The sequence below is a fragment of the Chlorocebus sabaeus genome, chromosome 12 (assembly GCF_047675955.1).
Source record: "Chlorocebus sabaeus isolate Y175 chromosome 12, mChlSab1.0.hap1, whole genome shotgun sequence".
NCBI lineage: Eukaryota > Metazoa > Chordata > Mammalia > Primates > Cercopithecidae > Chlorocebus > Chlorocebus sabaeus.
The window spans coordinates 90,659,058-90,682,586 of NC_132915.1; the positions used below are offsets into that span (position 1 = coordinate 90,659,058).

Sequence of the window (23,529 nt, forward strand, 5' to 3'; positions counted from 1 at the left end):
TGAAATAAATCACTGAGAGCAAAGAATTCCATCTCAAGTGCTTCTGTCTATAACCTTTAACCTGTACCTAATCAAGAGGACTCTACCAGATAAATCTAAGTTGAAAAACATTCTGCAAAACAACAGAACTGAACTCTTCAAAAATCTTAATGACAATCCTAAGGCAAAAGTGTTTGGTAAACTCTTCTAAATAAACGGAATTGAAGAGGCACAACTACGAAGTACAATAAAATCTTGAATTCTTTACAAAAACAACCACATGATGATACCTGGGGAAACTTGAATAACAACTTTTTATTAGGTAATAATATTATGATTTTACAGGAAAATGTCCTAAGAAAGAGACACATGCTAATGTACTTAAGAGTGCAATTAACTCAAATGAGCAGAGACAGGAAAAAAAAAGATAAAGCAAATATAGAAAACATTAATGATGAATCTAGATGAATATACATGGTTGTTCACTGTGCTATTTTGCAACTTTTCATACACTTGAAATCTGTCACAATAAAAAGTTGGGGGAAAAAAGAATATAGTAAGAAAAAGCATATTTACTGAGAACCTACTATATAAACAAGCACCTAGCTAGATAATTTACATACAATATCTCAATTCTTATAGTAACACTGCAAAAGTACTGTCTCCACTATATACATGATCAAAGATCACGCGAGTAGGGGAAGGGCTGGGATTCCTATCCTGCTGTCTGACTCCAGTAACTATGATCTGTCAATTCAACCTCACTGCCTATAGAGAAAATTCCTGACTTTTTTGGTTTGGTTCATCCAGTAAACTTTTCTGTGCAGTCTAACTTAACTTCAAAACAGATATTAGCCTACACAGTAAAGCAATTCCTAGTATGTTTCTATCACCATGTTTAAATAGTTAAATGTTCTCCAAAATCCTACCAACATCCCCAGGTTCTCCCTCTCTGTTTCACATATTTTTAAGTCTCTGCCTTTGCTGGGAAAAAAATTCCTCTCTTTACCCTGTTACAAAGAGAGGGACAGAAACACAAGCTAGGAAGGGACTTTAAATTAGTCCAGGATGATGGTTACCTTTGGGGAGGAAAAGTGCTTAGTGCGTGGAATGAGCCACAAAGCAAACTTCTGGGGCACTGATAATGTCCCATGTCTTGGCTTTGGTGATGGTTATAGGTTATGCTCCTTTTTTGATAATTCATTAAACTGTTCACATACGATGTGTGGTTAGGCCTGCATGCATGTTACACTTCTTTTAAAGTTTTTTTTTATTATTATTATTTTTTAAAGATGAGGTCTTGCTCTATCACCCAGGTTGGAATGAAGTGGTATAATCACAGCTTACTGCAGCCTCAAACTCCTGGGCTCAAGGAATCCTCTCACCTAAGCCTCCCAACTTGCTGGGATTATAGGTGCAAGCCATCACACTTGGCCTCATTTTTTAAAGTTTTTAAAGTCAAATAGTCTACTAGTCTATGGTTAATGTGAATTATTAAAAGTCAATTTGTCCATGGTTAAGTAAACTATAGTATGTCAACTCAACAGAATATGATAGAACCATAAACAAGAATGAGAGACCACATTGTGCACTCATAGGAAATTATGTCCGAGATACATTGTTAAATAAAAACACTATACTATGGAACATTATATAGATAGGTTACTATTTTTTAAAAGGGCAGGGGATATTAATACGTAATTATTTACTTGATATGATAGTATGCATCTAGAAGTACACTGTATATTTGTACCATATAAATTTCCTATAAATTAAAAATAAAGTAATAATAGATAAATGCAATCTTTTATTGAGACTCTGAATTGTGAAGCGAGTGCTAATGATATTTACTAAATGCAATGTGCCTGTCCATGCTATAGTTCGTGCATCTGTTGTTCTCTTTCCATTCTCAAAGTCACTGTTCAAGCTCAGTTCTCAATGGTAAGGCAGAAAGATTAGCGGCTTTGGAGACAATACTAAGTCCCATCTTAACTCTCTTTTATGATGTAAACTAGACATGCTACTTCTTTGAGCCTCAGTTTCCTCAACTTTAAAACAGGGATAATAAAATCAATCTCATAGGTTTTTGTGAGAAGAAAATAAATGAATTTGACGATTTCAAAATGTGAAACTATTGTGTTTTTTTTTGAGACGGAGTCTCACACTGTCACCCAGGCTGGAGTGCAATGGCGTAATCTTGGCTCACTGCAACCTCTACCTCCCGGATTCAAGCCATTCTCCTGCCTCAGCCTCCCAAGTAGCTGGGATTACAGGCATGTGCCACCATGCCCGGCTAATTTTTGTACTTTTAGTAGAGACGGGGTTTCACCATGTTGGCCAGGCTGGTCTCAAATTCTGACCTCAGGTGATTCACCCACCTCGGCCTCCCAGAGTGCTGGGATTACAGGTGTGAGTCACCATGCCCAGCCTCAAAATGTGAAACTTTTAAAGTCAAGTGACTAAAATGTTTGCAACATGCAAAATCATGTACTAAGACATAAGACAACAATCTTGAAATGAATGGAAAGATAGAAAGTCTGAGTGGAGAAACAGGTATAAAAAAAGAATCAAGACCCTGTCCCTACAAAAAATGAGATACCGTACACACCTACCAGAATGGCTAATTTTTTTTTGGCGGGGGGCATGGGTGGGAGACAGAGTCTTGCTCTGTTGCCCAGGCTTGGCGCGATTCTGGCTCACTACAACTTCTGTCTTCCCAGTTCAAGTGATTCTCTTTTCTCAGCCTCCTGAGTAGCTGGGATTACAGGCACACACCACAATGCTCAGCTAAGTTTTTGTATTTTTTTTAATAGAGATGAGGTTTCACCATGTTGGCCAGGCTGGTCTTGAATTCCTGACCTCAAATGATCCACTCGCCTGGGCCTCCCAAAGTTCTGGGATTACAGATGTGACCCACTGTGCCTAGTAAAATAAATTGTTTACATTGTTAATACCAAGTACTGATGTAGAATAAATGGAGTTCTCATACTCTGCTGATGGGAATGCAAAATGGCATGGACACTCTAGATATACTTTGGCAATTTCTCACAAAAAAATTATACTTAACATGTGACTCAACAATTCCACTCCTAGGTATTTATCTTAGAGAAATGAAAACCTATCTTCACACAAAAAACCTGTACATAAATGTTTACTGCAGCTTTATTAATAATCACCAAAACCTGGGAAAAACTCTTATGTCCCTCAGAGGGTGAATGGATAAACAGTAGACATCCATTCGACAGAAGAGTGCTCAGCAACTATGAAACACACAATGTGAATAAAATTCAAAGACACTATGCTGAGGCAAAGAAGCCAGTCTGAAATGATTACATACTGTACGATTCCATTTATATGACATTCTGGGAAAAGCAAAATTACAAGGACAGAGAACAGGCATTAGTTGCCAGAGGCTTGGGGTGAAGAGAGGATCTGACCACAAAGAAGCCAAAAAAAAAAAAAGGGAAGTTGTTGGGATTATGGAACTGTTCTGTATTCTGATTGTAGTGATCATTACATATGCCAAGAACTGTACACACATATAAAAAACTATAACCATACATACATACAGATTACAATAGTGATTACAAGGGAATATACATCTGTCAAAGTTCATCCAACACCTAAAATTGGTACATTTTATTTTATGTAAATTATATCTCAAGCTGATTTTTAGAATAACTAAAATGAATTAGGGCAAAATGTGAAAAGCTACACTTAGATGCTAGTACATCTTCACACTCACCACATATTTTTTCCAGCTTTTTAAAAAACAATTTTTAATAGCATATCATATTCTTTTTAGTAAATTTTTTTTTTTTTTTGGAGACGGAGTCTCGCTCTGTCACCCAGGCTGTTGTGATCTTGGCTCACCACAACCTCCACCTCCCAGGTTCAAGCGATTCTCCTGCCTCAGCCTCCCGAGTAGCTGGGATTACAGATGTGTGTCACCATGCCCAGTTAATTTTTTTATTCTTAGTAGAGACGGGGTTTCACCATGCTGGCCAGGCTGGTCTTGAACTCCTGACCTCAGGAGATCCACCCGCCTCAGCCTCCCACAGTGCTGGGATTACAGGCGTGACACACCACATCCAGCCCATAAATACAATTTTATCAGTGAATAAAAGAAAACGATAAGCATATTTCACATTAAGTATATTTTCAAACTATCTACCCTTGGCCCTCTTGTTAACACTTAAGGTTTCACTTTTGTGGTTAACAAGAAAAGCACAAGAAACAACTGATAAGTTCATTAGCACCTCCTTTTAAGGAAACAGCACATAAAACATTCATTCAAACAAAAACCACTACCCCGCCAGATGCTTCCTATAAACAGAAACCTTATTCTGTTACTCAGCTACCAATAAAATATTTATGGAGGTTGCTTAGAATGCCCCCATTGTACACAATGCTAAAATTCTCAGCAACACTTGAAAGAATATTTGTCCTATTTATAGTTATAGAAATTTTTGTATATGGCAAAGGAAAATATGCCTTTAGAAGGTCACAGCAAACATCAGACAGTCTCAAATAAATAAAATGAAATACAAGCACCATCTTTTCCACCATGGCCAGTTCAGTTCTCTGCTTAGTACCATTTCTCTCACAGTTTTCTTTGAATACCACTACCAGGCTGGACCGGGGATCCTTCTACATGTTTCCATACACTCTCTACTTTATCAGAGCAATGACCATACTGAATTGTCCTAGCTGGATGCTTGGCTTTCTACCCACCCCCATCCCATAACCACCTTGTGCACTCGACTGTAACCCAAGAAATGGTTACTAAATAGCCAATGGTTGGCAGAATAGATGGACAGACACATTTAAGAATTTCTTGGCCAGGCAGGGTGGCTCACATCTGTAATCCCAACACTTTGGTAGGCAGAGCCAGAAGGATCACTTGAGCCCAGGAGGTCGAAGCTGCAGTAAGCCACGATCATGCTACTGCACTCCAGCCTGGGTGACAGAGTGAGACCATCTGTCAAAATATATATATATATATATTTTTTTTTTTTTTTTTTTTTGAGACGGAGTCTCGCTCCGTCACCCAAGCTGGAGTGTAGTGGTACAATCCCAGCCCACTGCAAACTCCGCCTTCCGGGTTCAAGCAATTCTCCCTGCTTCAGCCTCCCGAGTAGCTGGGATCACAGGTGTCCACCACCACACCTGGCTAATTTTTGTAGTTTTAATAGAGACAAGTTTTCACCATGTTGGCCAGGCTGGTCTCGAACTCCTGACTTCAGGTGATTCGCCCATCTCGGCCTCCCAAAGTTCTGGGATTACAGGCGTGAGTCACTGTGTCCGGCCTAAAAATTTTTTTAAAAAAGAAGTTCTTGGCTGGGCATGGTGGCTTACGCCTGTAATCCCAGCACTTTGGGAGGCTGAGGCGGGCAGATCATGAGGTCAAGAGATTGAGACCATCCTGGCCAATATGGTGAAACCTTGTCTCTACTAAAAATACAAATATTAGCTAGGCGTAGTAGTGTTCACCTGTAGTCTCAGCTACTCCAGAGGCTGAGGCAGGAGGATGCAGGAGAATGGCTTGAACCTAGGAGGCAGAGCTTGCAGGGAAATAAGATCACGCCACTGCACTCCAGCCTGGCAACAGAGTGAGACTCCATCTCAAAAAAAAAAAAAAAATTCCTTTAAGGCAGTGTGATGTAATAAGAGCCCCCTCAGGCTTCAGACAGACCTGGTATACAGCACTCCCTGGGTAAACCCTTCATTAGCTCTTGTTTCCATCATTCTTAGAATAAAACTCCCTGCCACAGCTACAAAGAGCTGTATCATCTGGTCCCTGACCACCTCTCCAACCTCATCAGGTATCATCTTCTCCCCCGTTCACAATATTCCAGCCTCACTGGCCTCCTTTCCAGTCCTGAAATAAGTCAAGCCCTTGTCTGCCTACAAAGCTCTTTCTGCAGCGTCTGCCAGGATGGCTCGGTCTCATCCCTTCCACCTCAGCTCCAATGTCACTGCCTTGGGGAGGCTCTCCCCAACTATGCCATCTAAAGTGGGCCCCATCTCTACCACCCCAACCAGCTCACTCTCTAACGCACAGCTCTTACTTTCTTGCTAGAATTTTTCACAATCTGTATTTGTCTCATCTATTTGCATGTTTATTATTATCATGTTTATTACATGAATATAATCCACTTAATCTTTCATGGCTGTTTCCTCCAAGGTTTTAACAAGTATCTAGAACACAGCAGATATTCAACAATTTGTTAAATGAGTGAACAAATTAATGAATAAATACAATCCAGACCACTTTACAAGCTGTATGGCCTTACTGAAGTTCACTTTTCCTATGTGCCTCAGTTCCTCTATCTGTAAAAAAGGGATTATTATAACTATCTCAAAGAACTAGTCTAAGAATTGAAAGAAATTAATTAGAATGTTTAGTATAGTGCCTACTACAACATGGGAATTTAAAACATTGTTTTTCTCACGTGTACTTTTCCCTTTAAGAGAAACAAGAAAAAAAAAAAAAAACTTGAGGTGGAAAAACTGATAACAGCTTACAATACAGTAGGAATAAACACTCAAAATATAAAACCCACCAAATATGACTTAGAAACCTAATGCTCAAAAGTAAGCTAATGCAAGGCTGTATCTGCCACGTTCCAGCCCTTGGAAGCCACGTGTTACTGTGGAAGTGCAGCCATCTGAAATGGGAAACATCCCAACATGATTATGGGGTGGTGCTTTCTGAAACCGGAGAAGGGCCCCAGCTTAGCAGCAGGAAAAATTTTGCAGGAGCTAGTAGTCAATCATCCTGGCTTCCTCCTACTCCCACTCTCTGTCAAAAGCCTTGCCTAGTCTGAAGTTCCATCTAAAAGGGAAGAAAAACCAAAAACATAAAAAGGAATCAGGGCAACTCCAACCAGCCCTACCTCAACTGAAATCTAAGCAAAGTGCGCCTAATTCTGGCTGTCCGTTTCAAAGGCTCGCAAGAACCTGGGCCTCCAAAGCTGAGGCTCACTCTACCAAATCATCTTTCCACCCAAGACAGCAAGGGCTAAGAGCAAGAGCTCTGCGATCAGCAGAAACAGACTAAACTACAAGAGCTGCTACTTTTACATTGTGTGACCTTGGGAAAATTATTTAATATCTTTGTCCAGTGTTGGCTCATCTATAAAATGAAGATAAAGTCAATTCCCTCACAGGGGTGTTGTGACAACCAAATGAACTAAAGCACCTGGCAGAGCCTTGCACTCAGCAAGCAGGAAACATAGGACAGCATTAAAAATCGCGCAGAGTGAAGGCAACACCAAGGCGCTAAAGGCAAGAGATCTTCTCCAACCCACCCATCTTGCTGTCTCAAGGCCTGTGTTCTCCACTCACTATTGACCGGGAATGGTCTGTGCCGATCCTGGCTGTTGCTGACCCTGTGATTACGCACCACTTGCCATCCCACTCACAGTCTCAAGACAGTATGGCATCTTTCCTCCATGAAGTCATCAATTTTTAAATGTTTACACCTAGGGAAGTATTATAGTCTGCATACATAGACGGTGGTATTGTCTTTTATTTTTCGACAGAGTCTCGCTCTGTTGCCTAGGTTGGAGTGCAGTGGCGCGATCTCAGCTCACTGCAACCTCCGCCTGCCAGGTTCAAGTGATTCTCCTGCCTCAGCCTCCCAAGTAGCTGGGATTACAGGCATGTGCCACCACGCCCAGCCAATTTTTTTATTTTTAATATTGTTTTCAAACTCCTGACCCCAGGTGATATGCCCGCCTCGACCTCCCAAAGTGCTGGGATTACAGATGTGAGCCACCGCACCCAGCCGATATTGTCTATCTTAAATAACTGTATGTGTATACACACACACAGAGTAAAGCCTTTTTTAAAAAGAAAAAGAGGCCGGGCGCAGTGGCTCATGCCTGTAATTCCAGCACTTTGGGAGGCCGAGGCGGGTGGATCACGAGGTCAGGAGATCAAGACCATCCCGGCTAACATGGTAAAACCCTGTCTCTGCTAAAAAATACAACAAAAATTAGCTGGGCTTGGTGGCGGGCGCCTGCAGTCCCAGCTACTGGGGAGGCTGAGGCAGGAGAATGGCGTGAACCAGGGAGGCGGAGCTCGTAGTGAGCTGAGATCGTGCCACTGCACTCCAGCCTGGGCAACAGAGCAAGACTCCGTCTCAAAAAAAAAAAAAAAAAGAAAAAGAAAAAGAAAAAGAAATTCACTTCTCAGGCCGTCAATAAGCAGATCTTTGGGTCACAATGAATTTTTTAACCTTTTTGAAAGTACAAAAACTGTTAGACCTCACCTAGCCATAACAAAAACCATGAACTTGGCTACCTAAAGTTGATCTCTAGTACACAATACTGCATGTAAAATAATACTGCCTACAGCAGCTAAGTGAGGTAGTAAAGAGGGGAGGATACTTTGGAATCAATTTCTGATGCTGATATTCTCCTTGTTGTCTTCAAATCATCAAGAAAACTGTTACTAGGTAAGTCTCTATTATAAATAATACTGGAGCAATAACAGAATTTTTTTTTTTTAAAACAGGGTCTCTCTCTGTTGCTCAGGCTAGAGTGCAGTGGCACATTCATGGCTCACTGCAGCCTCAACCTCCCAGGCTCAAGCAATCCTCCCACCTTAGCCTCCCGAGCAGCTGGGACCACAAGCACACATGACCATGCCCAGCTAACTTTTTAATTTTTTTGTAGAAATGGGGTCTCACTTTGTGACCCAAGCTGGGTCACAACTCCTGGGCTCAAGCAATCCCCCTGCCTTGGTCTCCCAAAGTGCTGGGATTACAGGTGTGAGCCACCACACCCAGCCTCAATAACAGAAATTTAAAACTGAATCTCAAACACCAGTTAGAATTTAACTACCTTATGAAACCAACTATTTTCATATTCTTTTCAACCTTTGCTCATGAATATACATTTTTGCAGAATTATAAGTGAATTTGCATATTCCATTGCTTTCCTTTAATATTTCTTAAGCATTTTTCATATTGTGGCAGAATTACACAAAACTATCAGTTGAAATAACTGCACTACATTCCACTGAAGTGATTCAGTCAACTGTTTAACCATTTCTCTGCTGTGCACTGATGGACTCAGTGTGCTCTCATGGAAAGTGACCAGCTTTACAATCAGAAAGACCAGGCTTGAATTTTGCCTTCTTTTTGCTTCTCAATCACAATAAGCTCATGGGCAAGTTGTTTAATCTCTCCAACCTCAGCTTCCTCATCTGTGAAATATCCTCAATACACATTTGTCAAAAGCAAAGAGATAACAAATGTAATATATAATTTCCCTTCCTTACAGTTTTTCACAATGATACACAATGTGGTCACAAACACCTTCATCAGCAGAGCTTTATTCCTTCTACTGGGTTGTTTCCCTAGGATCAATTTCCCCAAAATGGATTATTGGGCTCAAGAGTAATTTTATATTTATGACTATCAAAATCTCTTTCCAAATGGCCTTCAAAAAGATTGTAAAAATTTACACTACTCAGCCCTCCATCTGGCCATTTTTGGAGGGCACGGCCAGGACATGCAGAGAGAGGTACAGGAACTCAGAGCATTCAATCCAGCAGGCCGTCCCACTACACAAACGAACCCCTGTACTTAATACTTTTACCTCACCAGCCATGAGCCCTACTTGATTCCAAGTATCATCTCTGCAAAAAACCCTAGCACCGTCGGGCTCCGTGGAAAGTGGCTACGACACTCACTCTGCCAGCTACAGACCTGGTCTTCAACCGCTTCCACTGAGTGGCATCCACACAATTCTTACACTCCTGCCGTGTTCTAAGCTCACCCTCATTCTCCCACTCTTAGCCTCACCTTGCCCTCATTACTGCTTGTTTTCCTATGACTCTGGCCCTGCATGCCCCCATCCTCATTATAAGCTGTCTGCCTCTAAATGTGTCTCTAGGCATATCTCCTCTCCAGCACTTTAGTAACAATAACCAAAACAGCAGCCGCCCTGATTGCTAAAGATCTGGTATAGCAGGCACTATCCTAGCATGTTCTTTACTTTTCCCAAGCCTCAGATAAACATTTTTTCCCAGTTTTACAGATAAAGCAACCAAAATTCAGAGCTTTAGTAATCCATACAGGGTCACACATTCATTCAATCAACAAATATTAGGTGCCTACGATTTTCTTAGGTTCAGTGTTGAGTACCAGACATTGAATAGAGACACATGTTAAGCAAGTACACTAATAAAGAAATAATCACAAACTGTCACAAGAGTCATGGTGGGAGAGACAGGGCACTCAGTACTTGCTAGAAGAGAGAATCATGAGTTGAGAAGGAAGTTAGGGATAGCCTCTCTAACAAGGTCACATTCAAGCTGAGGCAAGAAGGTCCAGGGGCCTGCCATTCAAGGAAAGGGAGAAAGGGTGTCCAGGCAGAGGATGGAACATGCATGAAGGCCCTGGCACGGGGACAAGCTGGGTGTGGCCAAGGAAGAGCGGCCTGTGTGGCAAGAGCAGTGTACGATGGGGAGAGGAATATGCTGAGTTCAGAGAGACAGGAAGCTGCCAATCACACAGGGCAGGTTCTCATGGACCATGGTTAGGGATTTTATTCCAAGGTCAAAGAAACATCACAGAAGGATGTACAGAAACTGAACACTGATGGGGCAGAACCCAGGGCAGTGGTTGTAGTCAACAGAATCTTGGGATCAGAGCAGATATCAGCATTTATTGAGTACCCACCATCCACCAGGCATCATTCTAGGTGCTTTCCATACCTTACTTAATTAATAACTCTGAAGGAAAGACAGTAGCAGCCCCACTTTACACACGAGGTTTTAGAAACAACCAATTTAAGGTCACAGGTCAGTAAGTGGCAGGGCCAAGCCTGAAACCCAGTCCCCATCATTCTCAAATCCACATTGTATCTATACACCACGGTGTTTCTAAAAGCTTCAGGGCCATACAAGGGGGGCAGGAGTGGAAGGTGAGGGAGCTATGATCTGGTAGTAAGTAACTCACAACACATTACAGCAAATTTAAAGATGCAAACATCCTAGTAAAACCAAAAACAAAACACACAAATTTGACCAACTGCCTCGGCTGAGGCCAAGAATGTTCAACAATAGGAATAAGGGCCTCAATGCAAGAATGCCAGCATCTCAGGACAGGTGGGTATAAGACAAGAACAGCAAAAGATAAGGAGACTAGGTGTGGACAGGATACAGGAAATTGTTTCAGCCATACCTGGCTAAGAGTTCTTTCAATTCCTTAGAAAGGAGGCTGCTAGATATAACAAATCCTGTTCCACAGTATCTACTGTTTATTGCATATATGCTTAATATCTCCGACATCCAGAAATCTCATTTTTAGGAATCTACCCTTTTAAAAAAACCACTCAGCAAGGCGTGGTTTCTCATGCCTGTAGTCCCAGCACTTTGGGAGGCCAAGGCAGGCAGATCACAAGGTCAGGAAATCAAGACTATCCTGGCTAACACGGTGAGACCATCCTGGCTAACATGGTGAAACCCTGTCTGTATTAAAAATACAAAAAAATTAGCCGGGCATGGTAGCATACGCCTGTAATCCCAGCTACTTGGGAGGCTGGGGCAGGAGAATCACTTGAATCCGGGAGGCGGAAGTTGCAGTGAGCCAAGATCACACCACTCCACTCCAGACTGGGCAACAGAGCAAGACTCTGTCTCAAAAAAAAACCAAAAAAAAATCACGTCACTATAAAAAGATACATGCACAAGGAGATTCATCACAGCTTTGTTTATAACAGTGAGAAATTAGAAACAACTTGAAATGTCCCACAGTAAGGTTTTATAAATTATGGCTCAATCTATCCCTTTTAATAAGCCTTTATTTAATATTACACAGCCAATAATGCCATCCATCAATATTGAGAATGGAAAGCTATCCATGTCATTCCCTGTCAAAAGCCAGGATTAAACTCTTCCACATGTTCATAAAGATAGCTACTCGGACAGCATATGTTGTACCGGATTCTGGGTCTTCCCCACTCACCTAAAAAACATGTTTTTTTAAAAGGAGAGCAAGATACTAGTGTCCAGAACAAGTCACAGCAGGTACAGGCCCTCACAAAATGCTGCCTCCGCGAGGCCTCCTCTGGTCTAGGGAGGGAAGACCAGTAAGACAGGCTCCCATAGAAGAGCAACTGATTTACCTACTTCCTACCATAAGGCCTGCCATACAGGTGATTATACCCTCAGCTAACGAGGATATTAGACAATAGATTACCAGTTTAAAGACCAAAAAGAAGACATGTGGTTTTCACAAGCCAGAGTGAGTACTTGCACAGAACAGTCAAATGAAATAGAAAGGACTTCCTTTGATAGAAGACCTGGGTTCAAAGCCTGAATAAGTCCCTACCCCTGTCTGGGCTTCAGAGTCCCCACATGTCAAATGAAAGGACTGGAAGAGATGATTCCTAGAGCTCCTCCAGCTCTGAAATTAACTCTATTCTAAATATCCCTTCATTCCATGCCCTTAGCTCCACATTCCTCCCTTTGGGCCCACACCACCACAGCAGCCTTTTAACTCATCACCTTACCACCAGCCTTGCTCCCCTCCAAACTCTTCTCCTCATAGTCACCAGCCTGGTAAGCTTTTGAAAGCACTATTCTGGTCATTTCCCTCCCCAGATTAAAATCCATTGCTGGTTCCCTTTCATCTTCAGGACAAAAACCAAACAAAGTAGTGTAACATTCAAGAACCTGCAGGAGCTGGCCCCTGCCTGCTTCAATGGCCTCACCTCTCAACTCGTCTCACACAGCCTCCTTCCAGCCAAAGAGAACTTACAGGTCCCTGAACTCATCAAACCCTGTCATGCCTCTCTCTGCATTTGCACATGTGAGTCCTTATGCCTGGGATGCTCCCTAACTCTCTCCACTTGATCAATCCCTACCTGTCCCTGATGACCCAACTCAGGCAACATCTCCTCCAGAGAGGCTTCTCTGAACCCTGAGTCATAGCCCCTCCTCTGTGGCCCCACAGCACTCTATACTTACCTCTGTCCCTGCACTATTTTTCTATCCATCTTCCCAATCAGACTGTGAGCCTCTGGATAGGGGGACTTACCTGGTCTTAATCTACTGCAGATTCCCCCGGCAGAGAGCCTGGCACAGTGGCGTACATTTAAAAATGTTTATTAAATGGATGAACTCTGAGGAAAACCAGAAGGGGACCTATGTGTTGCCAGCCCCCAACTAAATGCAACTCTTGATGGTTAGGTATCAATCATCTGAGACTAGAATAGGACGAATCATGAGTTTCCACTTTAAATCCAAAGTATCTCAGCCCCCTCCTTAATATGCATGCTGACTCTAAAATTAGCTTTAGATGCCAAGAGCATTTCCTATAAGCATCCCACAGAAAGTTCAGACTACCACTACATAGAGATCATGCATTCATAACTCAGGCCAAATGAAAAATTTCAGTGACTCATAAAGACCTGAAAGGGAGACACTGAGAACAGTGTGGCCATTTCAATTCCGGCTGCAGAATTTGCTCTTGAAAATGCTACAATAAAAAATATTAATGCCATAAAAACCTAACAGCAGCCAAAGGACTACAGTCATAAAGAAAAAAACATAAATCCTAAAACATGTTGGCACAGAAGGCTCTCCCTCACCTTCAAGAAAAACAGGATTTAGGTCACCAAAAACACATCTGAACAAGGGGAACTTGAATCACATGGCAGAGGGGAAAAAATAACAGTAATTATAACAGTAACAGTAAGAAAAGGAAGAAGCAGTGATGGCAAACACATAGAACGTACTCCGTGCTTTGCAAATATTCACTCATTCAATCCTCCTAACAACCCTATGAAGTAGGTACTGTTATCATGCCCATTGTTAAAATGAGGGAAGTACAGAGCGGTTAAGTGACCGGCCACAGGGCACCCAGGAGATGTGGACAAATAAGCAGCCTGGCTCCAGAAGCCATGGGCCTCAGGCAGCACAGACTGCCTCTGAGAACAATTTTGCCATGTCACATCCCTGGGCCTCAGTTTCTGCTATATATAATAAAGAGGGTTGTGTTCAATTCTGGGATTCCTTTCTGTTCAATAAGCAGATAAAAGATGTGAAATCAAAATTCTAATATCCTGTGAAATTTTCCAATTTAGAAATAAAATGTAAAGCAGTGCCCTTCAAAAATGAAATAAGCATCTTGCAGAGCCGCTTTAATATTAAAGTAACATATACAAAGAGCTTAGCACTTAAAGTGCCCAGCTCAGAGCAAGAGCTCAATAAACAGTAGCTGTTATTACTCTTACGATAAAACAGGAACAACCATTTAATAGTAGAGCATATTTTAATTATACACGATGTAGAATAATCAAATCTCATTCGTTTGAGGCCCCAGACCCCACAGCATAGATCGAGTTGTACAGCTGAAATTATAACAACTCAAAGCTCAGAAATTACTTGTTTCCATTAGAGATCTGACAAGTCATTTCTTCAATTGGTCACTGGTGGTTTGCAGATAACTATTAGCAGTAATGAGTATTCTAAATTAAATCCAGAGACAGCACCGCTCTGTTCTGTAAAGACAACTGGGGAGAGAGAAACATAACTGTGGAATGTCCTTCTCTCTGTGTCCTCCATCTTCTCTCCGATAAATATCTCTTGTGTCTTGCATAGTATGGATTTCATTTGCTTACAAATGAAGAAGGGTCTAATTCTTCCCATGATAAATGAGAGCACTGAACAGGTAACTTGTTAAAGAGAATTGGAATTGGGAAAATAACCTTATTTTCCTGTTACTTGACAACAAACCCCCTCTGCTAATAAATGAAAGACACAATGCTGGAAGACATTAGGCACTAAAGCCAAATCTATCACCAAGTAATCCATTCTCAGAAAAAAAACTACACAGTACTGGGTACAGGTTACTCACATTTCATTCAAGAGCAACAAAGATAAAAGTTTACAAAATGCAAGGGGAGGCACAATGCAGTGGAAAGAATAATGGCTTTGGAATTAATAAAAACCTGGATTCAAATTCCAACTCTGACACTTATCTATTATATGACCATAAACAAGTCTCTCCTAGTCTTAAGATTCCTTATCTGTAAAATGGGAATAATACAAAATATCTCAAAGGTTGCAGTGGGCATCAAATAGAGGACCATAAATAACATGCCTTATAGTAATAGTAAGGCCCTTGACAAATGTCAGCTCCCCTCAACTGTGCAACATGGAAACATCCTCACCTTTAGGACACCAGAAAGACACCAAACTAGAAAACCAAAGTTGAAAACTAAAAGTTTCACCCCAAGTTGAAAACTGCTGATCCCATCAGAACCTATATTTGGCCCTTGTATAACGGGCTGACTGCATATGGATGTAAAAGTCTCACAGAGGATGTCCTTGAGACATGGCACGTCTCCTACCTCTGGCATCACCGAACTGAGATCTCAAGAAACACAGCTTTCCTGGGTCTGGCTGGACAGGGGCAGCAGACATGATTCGTTGGGGACAGTAATTTGGTATTTCCACTTACATTTTCAAAGTCCTTCATGTTCCGTGCTCTGGTGGGAGACACTGTTTCTTCTGACACATTTGAGAGCACTGTAAAAAGGTAAAATAGAGGAAAACGTCACAGCATGCAAACTGCCCAAGGTTCCTATTGAGGAATGGAGCCCAGAGAGGAAAACATGAACTGCTTCCATAGTGCACGCGGCTGGTACCTGCTGTCTGTTGTGATTTACTGATTTTAGTCCAGAGAAAGCTCTAAACCATTAATTTACAAATTACTTAAACTAACCCCAAAGTAACAATGCGCACATCAGAGGATGAACACAGCAAACACGTCAGGCATTTTGCAAAGCAGACTGTCCTGATATGTACTTCCTTATTTCGTGAAATTACTTTACTGAACAGAGTGTCATCTTCTCATATCAGTAATTACAACAAAGCACGTCTAACTGACTTGACAGCAGGGTTGGCAAACTTTTTCTTAAAATGCCAGACAATATTTTAGGCGTTGTGGGCCATACGCAAAGCCTAAAATCTGTCACAACTACTCAAATCCTGTTGTCACATAAAAACAGCCACAAACAATCCAGAAACAAAGTGGTTGTGTTCTAATAAAAGTTTATTTTCAAAAGCAAGCAGTGGACCGGAAATTGCTGACCTGTTTTAAAGACTGTGCCAACAACCAAACCTCTCCGCAGCGTCTTTAATTGAACAAACATGTATTACACACCTACTCGGTGCCAAGCCCCATCCTGTGTGCTGAGGAAACAATGGTGAAGGAGACACTAATCCTGCACCCAAGAGGTTCCCTATCGAGTGGGCAGGATGGAGATCTAAACTAACTGTTATCAGGCTGAATACCCATGGCACTTTGTAGGTGTTCAGTAAATGTGTGCTGAGAGAATAAGTTCATTCTTCCAAAACATATGCACTGAGAGCCCACTTTCTGCTAGGCCCCTTTCTAGATGTGGAAACATCAGGAAATCAAACAAATGCAGCTGAGAGTCTAGAGGGAGGCAACACAATAAACAAAACGAAAGGACAACGGCATAATATGTTAAAAGGTGATAAATGCTATGGAGAAAAATAAAGTAGGTAAGGATAGGAAATAGGAGGCATGGGGTGAGGACTGCCATTTTAAGTAAGGTGGTTAAGGAAGGTCTCACTGAGAAGGTGACATATGGGCAGACTTGAAGAGAAAGGACCAGCTACCTGGGGGAGAATTCTCCACATTCAGAGAGAAGCCTGAGGTGGAAGTATGGTCCCCATGGGTCTGTGGAACAGTCAAGAGGCCAATAATCTGGAGCTCAATAAACAAAGGGGGACAGCAGGAGAGGAGGTGAGACAGGTAAACGGGGACAGACTGTATACAGTTTTTAGACTCTTCTAAGGACTCTGAGTTGCTGCTGGAAGATTTGGAGCTAAGGAGTAAGATGATTCGACTTAGGTTTCTACAGGCTCCCTCTGGCTGCCTGTCTGAGAACAGACTGTAAGGGGCTTAGGAGAGAAACAGGGAAACCAGTTAGGAGAATATTGGGATAATCTAGGCCTCAGATCTTGGTGGTCTGGAGTAGGATGGAAGGAGTATAGGCGGCTGAGAACTAGTCTGATTCTGATACTTTAAAAGTAGCCAACAGGAATAAATGAAATGAGAGGAGACAAAGTGAAATACACAATGCTGAGAGAGGAAAGTACACCTTAGTCAGCCTGGGGAGAGCCAAAAAGGGTGGTGAGCTTCGAGCTGAGTCTTAAAGAGGGTGCAAGCAGGAACTGGGCAGATGAGGAACAAAAGGAAGGAGAGACAGCCCAGGCAAAAGCACAGAGGTGGGAGTGGGGATGGTGTTCAGAAACCACTTAGCAGAAAAGAGGCTAAGGAATGGGCAGGGCAGACTGTGAAGGGCACACTGGTTTGTTTTCCTGTTCCTCAAATGGGCCATGCCCTCACCTGTCTGGGATGCTCATCCCCTCCTTTTTCCTTACCTACATCCGACTTATTCAGGTCTCTGCTCCAATATCAATTTCTTGTGAAACTCTAGCCTGACTCACCTCCACACCAGAGGAAATCTCCGTTTAATCCCCTCTCACAGCACTTGATACGTCTTTGCTCCTGACACTGATCATATGATTTCTCATAAGCGTTTATCTGTCTTCTCAGCTTAAGTGTAAACACGTTTGAGGTTGAATTCTAGCACTGAGCCCAGAGTTGGGCATGAAATAGATATATACTATCGGCTAAATTAAGAAATAAGCCAGCCAGGCACGGTGGCTCATGCCTGTAATCCCAGCACTTTGGGAGGCCAAGGCAAGCACATCACCTGAGGTCAGGAGTTCGAGACCAGCCTGGCCAACATGGTGAACTCCATGTCTACTAAAAATACAAAAATTAACTGGGCGTGGTGGCACATGCCTGTAATCCCAGCTACTCGGGAGGCTGAGGCAGGAGAATTGCTTAAATCCACGAGGCAGAGGTTGCAGTGAGCCAAGATGGCACCACTGCACTCCAGCCTGGGCAACAGAGCGAGACTCCATCTCACATCAGACTTGTTAGATTTTGCATTTAAAGTAAAAGTTGCCAATGAGTGCAGTGGCTCATGCCTATAATCCCAGCACTTTGGGAAGCTGAGGCAGGTGGATCGCTTGAGTCCAGGAATTCAAGATCAGCCTGGGCAACATGGCAAAACCGTCCTACAAAAAATACAAAAATTAGCTGGCTGTCTTGGCACACGCCTGTAGTCCCAGATACTAGGGAGACTGAGATGGAAGAATCGCCTGAGTCCAAGAGGTCAAGGTTGCAGTGTGCGTGATCGCACCTCTGCACTCCCATCCTGGGTGACAGGGCAAGACCCTGTCTCAAAAAAATAAAAAGTAAAAATAAAGTAAAAGTTAATAGGTTCCTGAGGAAAACATGAGGGTGCCCTGTAAGTTAAGGGATTTTCCAGAAATAAACCTTGGGACTCTTTTCCTGTCTGCTCCAAAATCTCCTTCCTTTTGCACCTATCTCAGCACTGTGGAAAAGAGAAAAAAATACACAAGTCAAAATATCTTAGAAATATTTTGCAAAAACTAGCACTACCCACAGAGATGCTTAAGCATTCACTTTCTTCAGAAATAAAAATTATGAAGAATGCTTAGCTAGACCCAAACTACAAAGTCTCCTCATAATCCAGCTTAAACACAATACGCTACTTGTTTACTCAGTGCCGTCTCCTGTGGTCTAACCAGCTATTTGTCTCCAAAGGGCAGGCCCGTGTAGGAATGCTGGGCCTCAGCCGGCAAACAGGATCCAACAGCCTGCCAGGAAGGTCTTGGCACGCTAGAGTGCAGATGGCAGCTCTCCTGGGCCTCCAGCCACCGGCCTAGCCACCAATTCAATGTCCAGCCTCCATGCAGTTGTTCAGTTCAGCAAACGCTCACTAAGTCCCTATAGGTTTAGTAGCAACAAATGAAACTCATGAAGTATGGCCAAAAGGACAGCAATTCCTCTAGTCCAGTGTTTATGAAAGGAGGTGGAGAGCAAATCAATACATACAAAAAATACTCAGCACCTACTGTATGCCAACCCAGGGAAGCCTCTGGGCCCCAGAGACATGAAAGCTCAAGATGCTCACAGTCTAATGTCTACTTTCCTTGTTCTTTACTCAAGAGAAGGCCTAGTTTTGTGTACTTACCACCATTTCCCAACCTAGCATCAGCGTTGATGCCATCCAGGTCATCTGGTACATTGGGAACAAGGACACTAGGAGAGAACACATGAGATAACAGATGAGCTAATGTTTGAACAACAGAAACTGTTACGACTGTCTGGACTGCACATGACAATCATCCCATGGCCAGGAGGGACGCACACAGCTGAGCTACCTATGAGGCATGAAGCACAGAGGTTAAGAACTCAGGCTTTGGGTCTGAGTTCCAGCTCCAACACTTGATAGCTGAGTGACCTTCAGTAATGTCATTCATTCAGTCATACATCACATGTTCTGTGTGCCAAATATGTGCTACTGGCAGAGGCACTGTGACAAGTACAAGCTACTTATGTTTCTCAGTCTCGCTCTCTTAATCTGGTACATGGGGATACCATGCCCTCCCTGTAAAAATTAAATTAGTTCATGTATATAAACACAAAGCACATAGTAAGTGTTCAATAAATGGCAACTATTATCGTTGTTACTATTATCATTATGACCACTAATATGCCTATCACAACCTCTGGGAATCAGACACAAATTCAGATGCTTTAAGAATGTCAAACAATGCAAAATTCACTGATCCAAGAAGTTGTCCTGGTTGAATTACATAAATACGTTCAGTGAGGATCTGGAGACATTGACAGAAAACTAACCCATAATAGGAGGTGTGGTGTGACACAAAAGACACTACCCTGGATTCTATTCTAAGCTCTGCCATGTATCTCTCTGAGCCTCACTTTCTTCAACTGTAAAAGGAGAACAACAGCTACCTCACAGAGTAATTGGCAATTAAACAAGATACAGCAAGGTCCAGTATATTGTGGGTACTCCACAAATGAAAGCAAAATATCATGTCGCCTTGAAACCTACAGTGCTTTACAATTTATAAAAGATTTACCATCATTAGAATTGCCTAACTTCCTGAGGGTACACACATTCTTCAAAGGAAGACTCCAAGGCCCAGACAATTTCACTGTCCTAGCCAGGGTCACATGGCAGTTCAGTAGAAAGCCAGGTCCAGAAGCTCGGTCTTTTACGTCCAACCCCCAAGAATGCTTCCCTATCCCACGCTGTAAACTAGGAGTTGATGGAAACTCAGCTTGACTTCTTGGCAGTTTGCTCTTTCCATGCCTCTAAATCCAAATTCATTGCGCTCCTCAGACAATTTTGCCTGACCACCAAACTTTGGAGTTGGAATGTACCTTCAAGATCAAAAACAGGCAAAAAATTAGAAATATCATAAAATTCCAACATCAAGAAAATGATCAAAAAAAAAAAATGTGTCTAGGTCAGGTACAGTGACTCATGTCTATAATCCCAGTACTTTGGGAGGCCAAGGCCGGTGGATCACTTGAGATCAGGAGTTCAAGAAGAGCCTGGCCAATATGGTGAAACCCCATCTCTACTAAAAATACAAAGATTAGCCGGGCATTATGGCAGGTGCCTGTAATCCTAGCTACTTGAGAGGCTGAGGCAGGAGAATCACTTGAACCCAGGAGGCAGAGGTTGCAGTGAGCTGAGATCACGCCACTGTACTCCAGCCTGGGTGACAGAGTAAGACTCCGTCTCAAAATAAATAAATAAATAAATAAATAAATAAATAAATAAATAAATAAATAAAAAATGTGTCCCCTATAAAGGCAAACGAAAAAACATAAAGAGAATACGTCCTCAATTATGAAAACAAATATATACAGTACATAAACACTGAAGTCACCTCAAGTCCGTTTTGGAAATAGGTGGGCTATAGATATATAACAAGACAAAGGAAATACACTGAAATATTAAAAGTCATCATCAGTAGGGAAATGAGAGGTTTTCTTCCTTTTTAATGTTGTATAATTCTCAATTTCCTCCAATAAACATCACTAAAAGGACAAAGTCAATTTTCTAAACTGAATTTTAAAAACTAAAATAAAGTTCAACCATCACCTTTTGCAGACAGTGGTCCAGAAGCCCAAGGTCACACACACCAGGTTATTGGCCAAGCTCGGCCTAAGGTCTGGTCCTACATTCTCAATCTGGGGTTCTTTCCACCAGAGCCATTACATTAACTCCCACTGGCTGAAACTGCCCATGAATAACTCAAGCCAAGATCAATCACAGCTGAAAAGTACCTAGCAAACAAAGCCAAAGATTTTGGTCTTAGACAAACTTCCTACAGGCAAACATTGAAGTCTGAAAAATGACATTTGACATCCCAACTCTTAGACAAAACCACTAGGTAATGCAGAAATTCTTGCTTGGATCCTGCCAACTTTCCACTTGGGCTTTACCTACCCACTTTTAAAATGCTATGAACCTCTGTCATCTGCACCCTCCAGTCAGTTCCAACCACACCTCCAGCCCCAAGCAGCTCCCACTTTCCATTCTGATCATTCACTTGTAGCCTTATAATTAAGGTTGGGGGCTCAGGGAGACTCACCAGAAATAAAAACAATGTAAGCAAAACAAAAGGGCTCGGATATGATCTTACTCCACAGATGAGAAGACTGAAACCCAGAAATGGGTTAGGAACTTATTTGCTCAAAATCACAAAAGTTACTGGCAAAGCCAAGCCCAAAGTCCAGGATCCCAGTGACTTTTCCCCTTGCTAGCCTGTGTGTGGACTGCCCAAAGCTCCTATATAAACGTGACACATGGTGGAGTACCAGTCTCCTCACGTGCAAAATAAAGCACAATCTAAGAAACCTGCCTTATATGGAGCACCCATTCCACACAAACACCGCACTCAGCACAGGACAGGCAGCCTTCCCTTTCATCCTCACCACAGGACTAAAGTCCATTTTCTTTCTCTTTTTTTTTTTTTTTTTTTTTTGAGACGGAGTTTCGCTCTCGTTGCCCAGGCTGGAGTGCAATGGCACAATCTCGGCTCACCACAACCTCCGCCTCCCAGGTTCAAGCAATTCTTCTGCCTTAGCCTCCCGAGTAGCTGGGATTACAGGCATGCACCACTATGCCTGGCTAATTTTGTATTTTTAGTAGAGATGGGGTTTCCCCATGTTGAAGCTGGTCTTGAACTTCTGACCTCAGGTGATCCGCCCGCTTTGGCCTCCCAAAGTGCTGGGATTACAAGTGTGAGCCACCACGCCCAGCTGAAGTCCATTTTCTAAACTGAATGTTTGAAACTAAAATCAGGTTTAATCCTCACCATAGTCCTTCTGCAGTAGGTGGTGATTTTTAATGTTACCTTTTTTTTTTTAATTTTCTAATGAGGAAAAACAAAGACCCAAAAGTTAATAGGCTGGAAACTCCAAGCCAGCCTGACTTTAACCCCCTGCCCTGAACCTACACCACCCTGGTACCCCTGACGCCTTCCCTGAGGTTGGGGATAAGGGGTGGTGGTGGTGGTGGTGGTGGTAAGGACCAAATGGACTGAGGCATAAGGTTTCCATCACTCAGCACAGGGCACAGCCATCATAATGACTCTTCTGTTTTGGTTTGGTTTGGTTTTTTGGAGACTCTCACTCTATCGCCCAGACTGGAGTGCAGAGGCGTGATCTCAGCTCACTGCAACCTCCGCCTTCCGTATTCAAGCGATTCTCATGCCTCAGCCTCCCAAGTAGCTTGGATTACAGGCACGCACCACCATGCCCAGCTGATTTTTTGTATTTTTAGTAGAGATGGAGTTTCACCACGTTGGCCAGGCTGGTCTCGAACTCCTGAGCTCAGGTGACCTGACTGCCTCAGCCTCCCAAAGTGCTAGGATTACAGGCGTGAGCCATCGCGCCCTGCTGTAGCAACTGTCTGTGGACAATTTTTGAGTGATTGAATGGACCTTCACCTGAGCTCCACCACCTCATCCTCCTATCTTGCTCTGTTGCTACCAAAAAGGAGTGACCTCTTTCTATGCCTATATATGCCAGCAACAAATGTCCATTCAAACCAAAAGACCCAACAGGACTGTGTCCTTGACAAGTTGTTTCACGAGAGCCGTGAATGAGACCAGACAGAACATTCAGACGATTACACCAACGAGCTCACTTTTGTCTTTTAACAACCCCTTTTTCATTCTATTTTATTCTTAATTAGAGAAAAATACATAAATTTAAAAAAAAAAAATACAGATAAGCCTAAAGTTCTCCTTGGCTCCTCCTCACTCCCATCTAGTACCCACCTAAGAGGTAACTGTTATCAAAAAGACCTGTAACTTCCAGATCTTTTTATGTGTTTTTACATAGATAGTTTTAACTTTGCTGCTTAAAAATAAAACAGATGCAATCAAACAGTATATATCTTGCTACAACATCCCTCTTCTACTTAATGTTTTCATTAGTAGAGATATTTTCATGACAAGATGTTTTCTTGACAGTACAAATAGATATGCCTCAAAGTTTTTAACTCCTACAAAGCTTTCTACAGCAGTGTTCTTCAAACTTTACTGACCATGAGCCGCAGAAGAAAT

At 42.3% G+C, this 23,529-nt stretch overlaps 1 protein-coding gene across 2 annotated transcripts in view; it reads right to left on the reverse strand.

The window, feature by feature from the left end:
- CDK5RAP2 (CDK5 regulatory subunit associated protein 2) overlaps positions 1-23,529 on the reverse strand; it is a 186,044-nt gene that overhangs the window by 157,988 nt on the left and 4,527 nt on the right. For both annotated transcript variants that reach the window (XM_007968240.3, XM_007968239.3), the window contains exons 2-3: positions 19,107-19,174; positions 15,464-15,531 (exon numbers count right to left, since the gene is read on the reverse strand). In XM_007968240.3, coding sequence (XP_007966431.3) covers positions 15,464-15,531; positions 19,107-19,174 — 136 coding nt within the window. The remainder of the gene's footprint in view (positions 1-15,463; positions 15,532-19,106; positions 19,175-23,529) is intronic.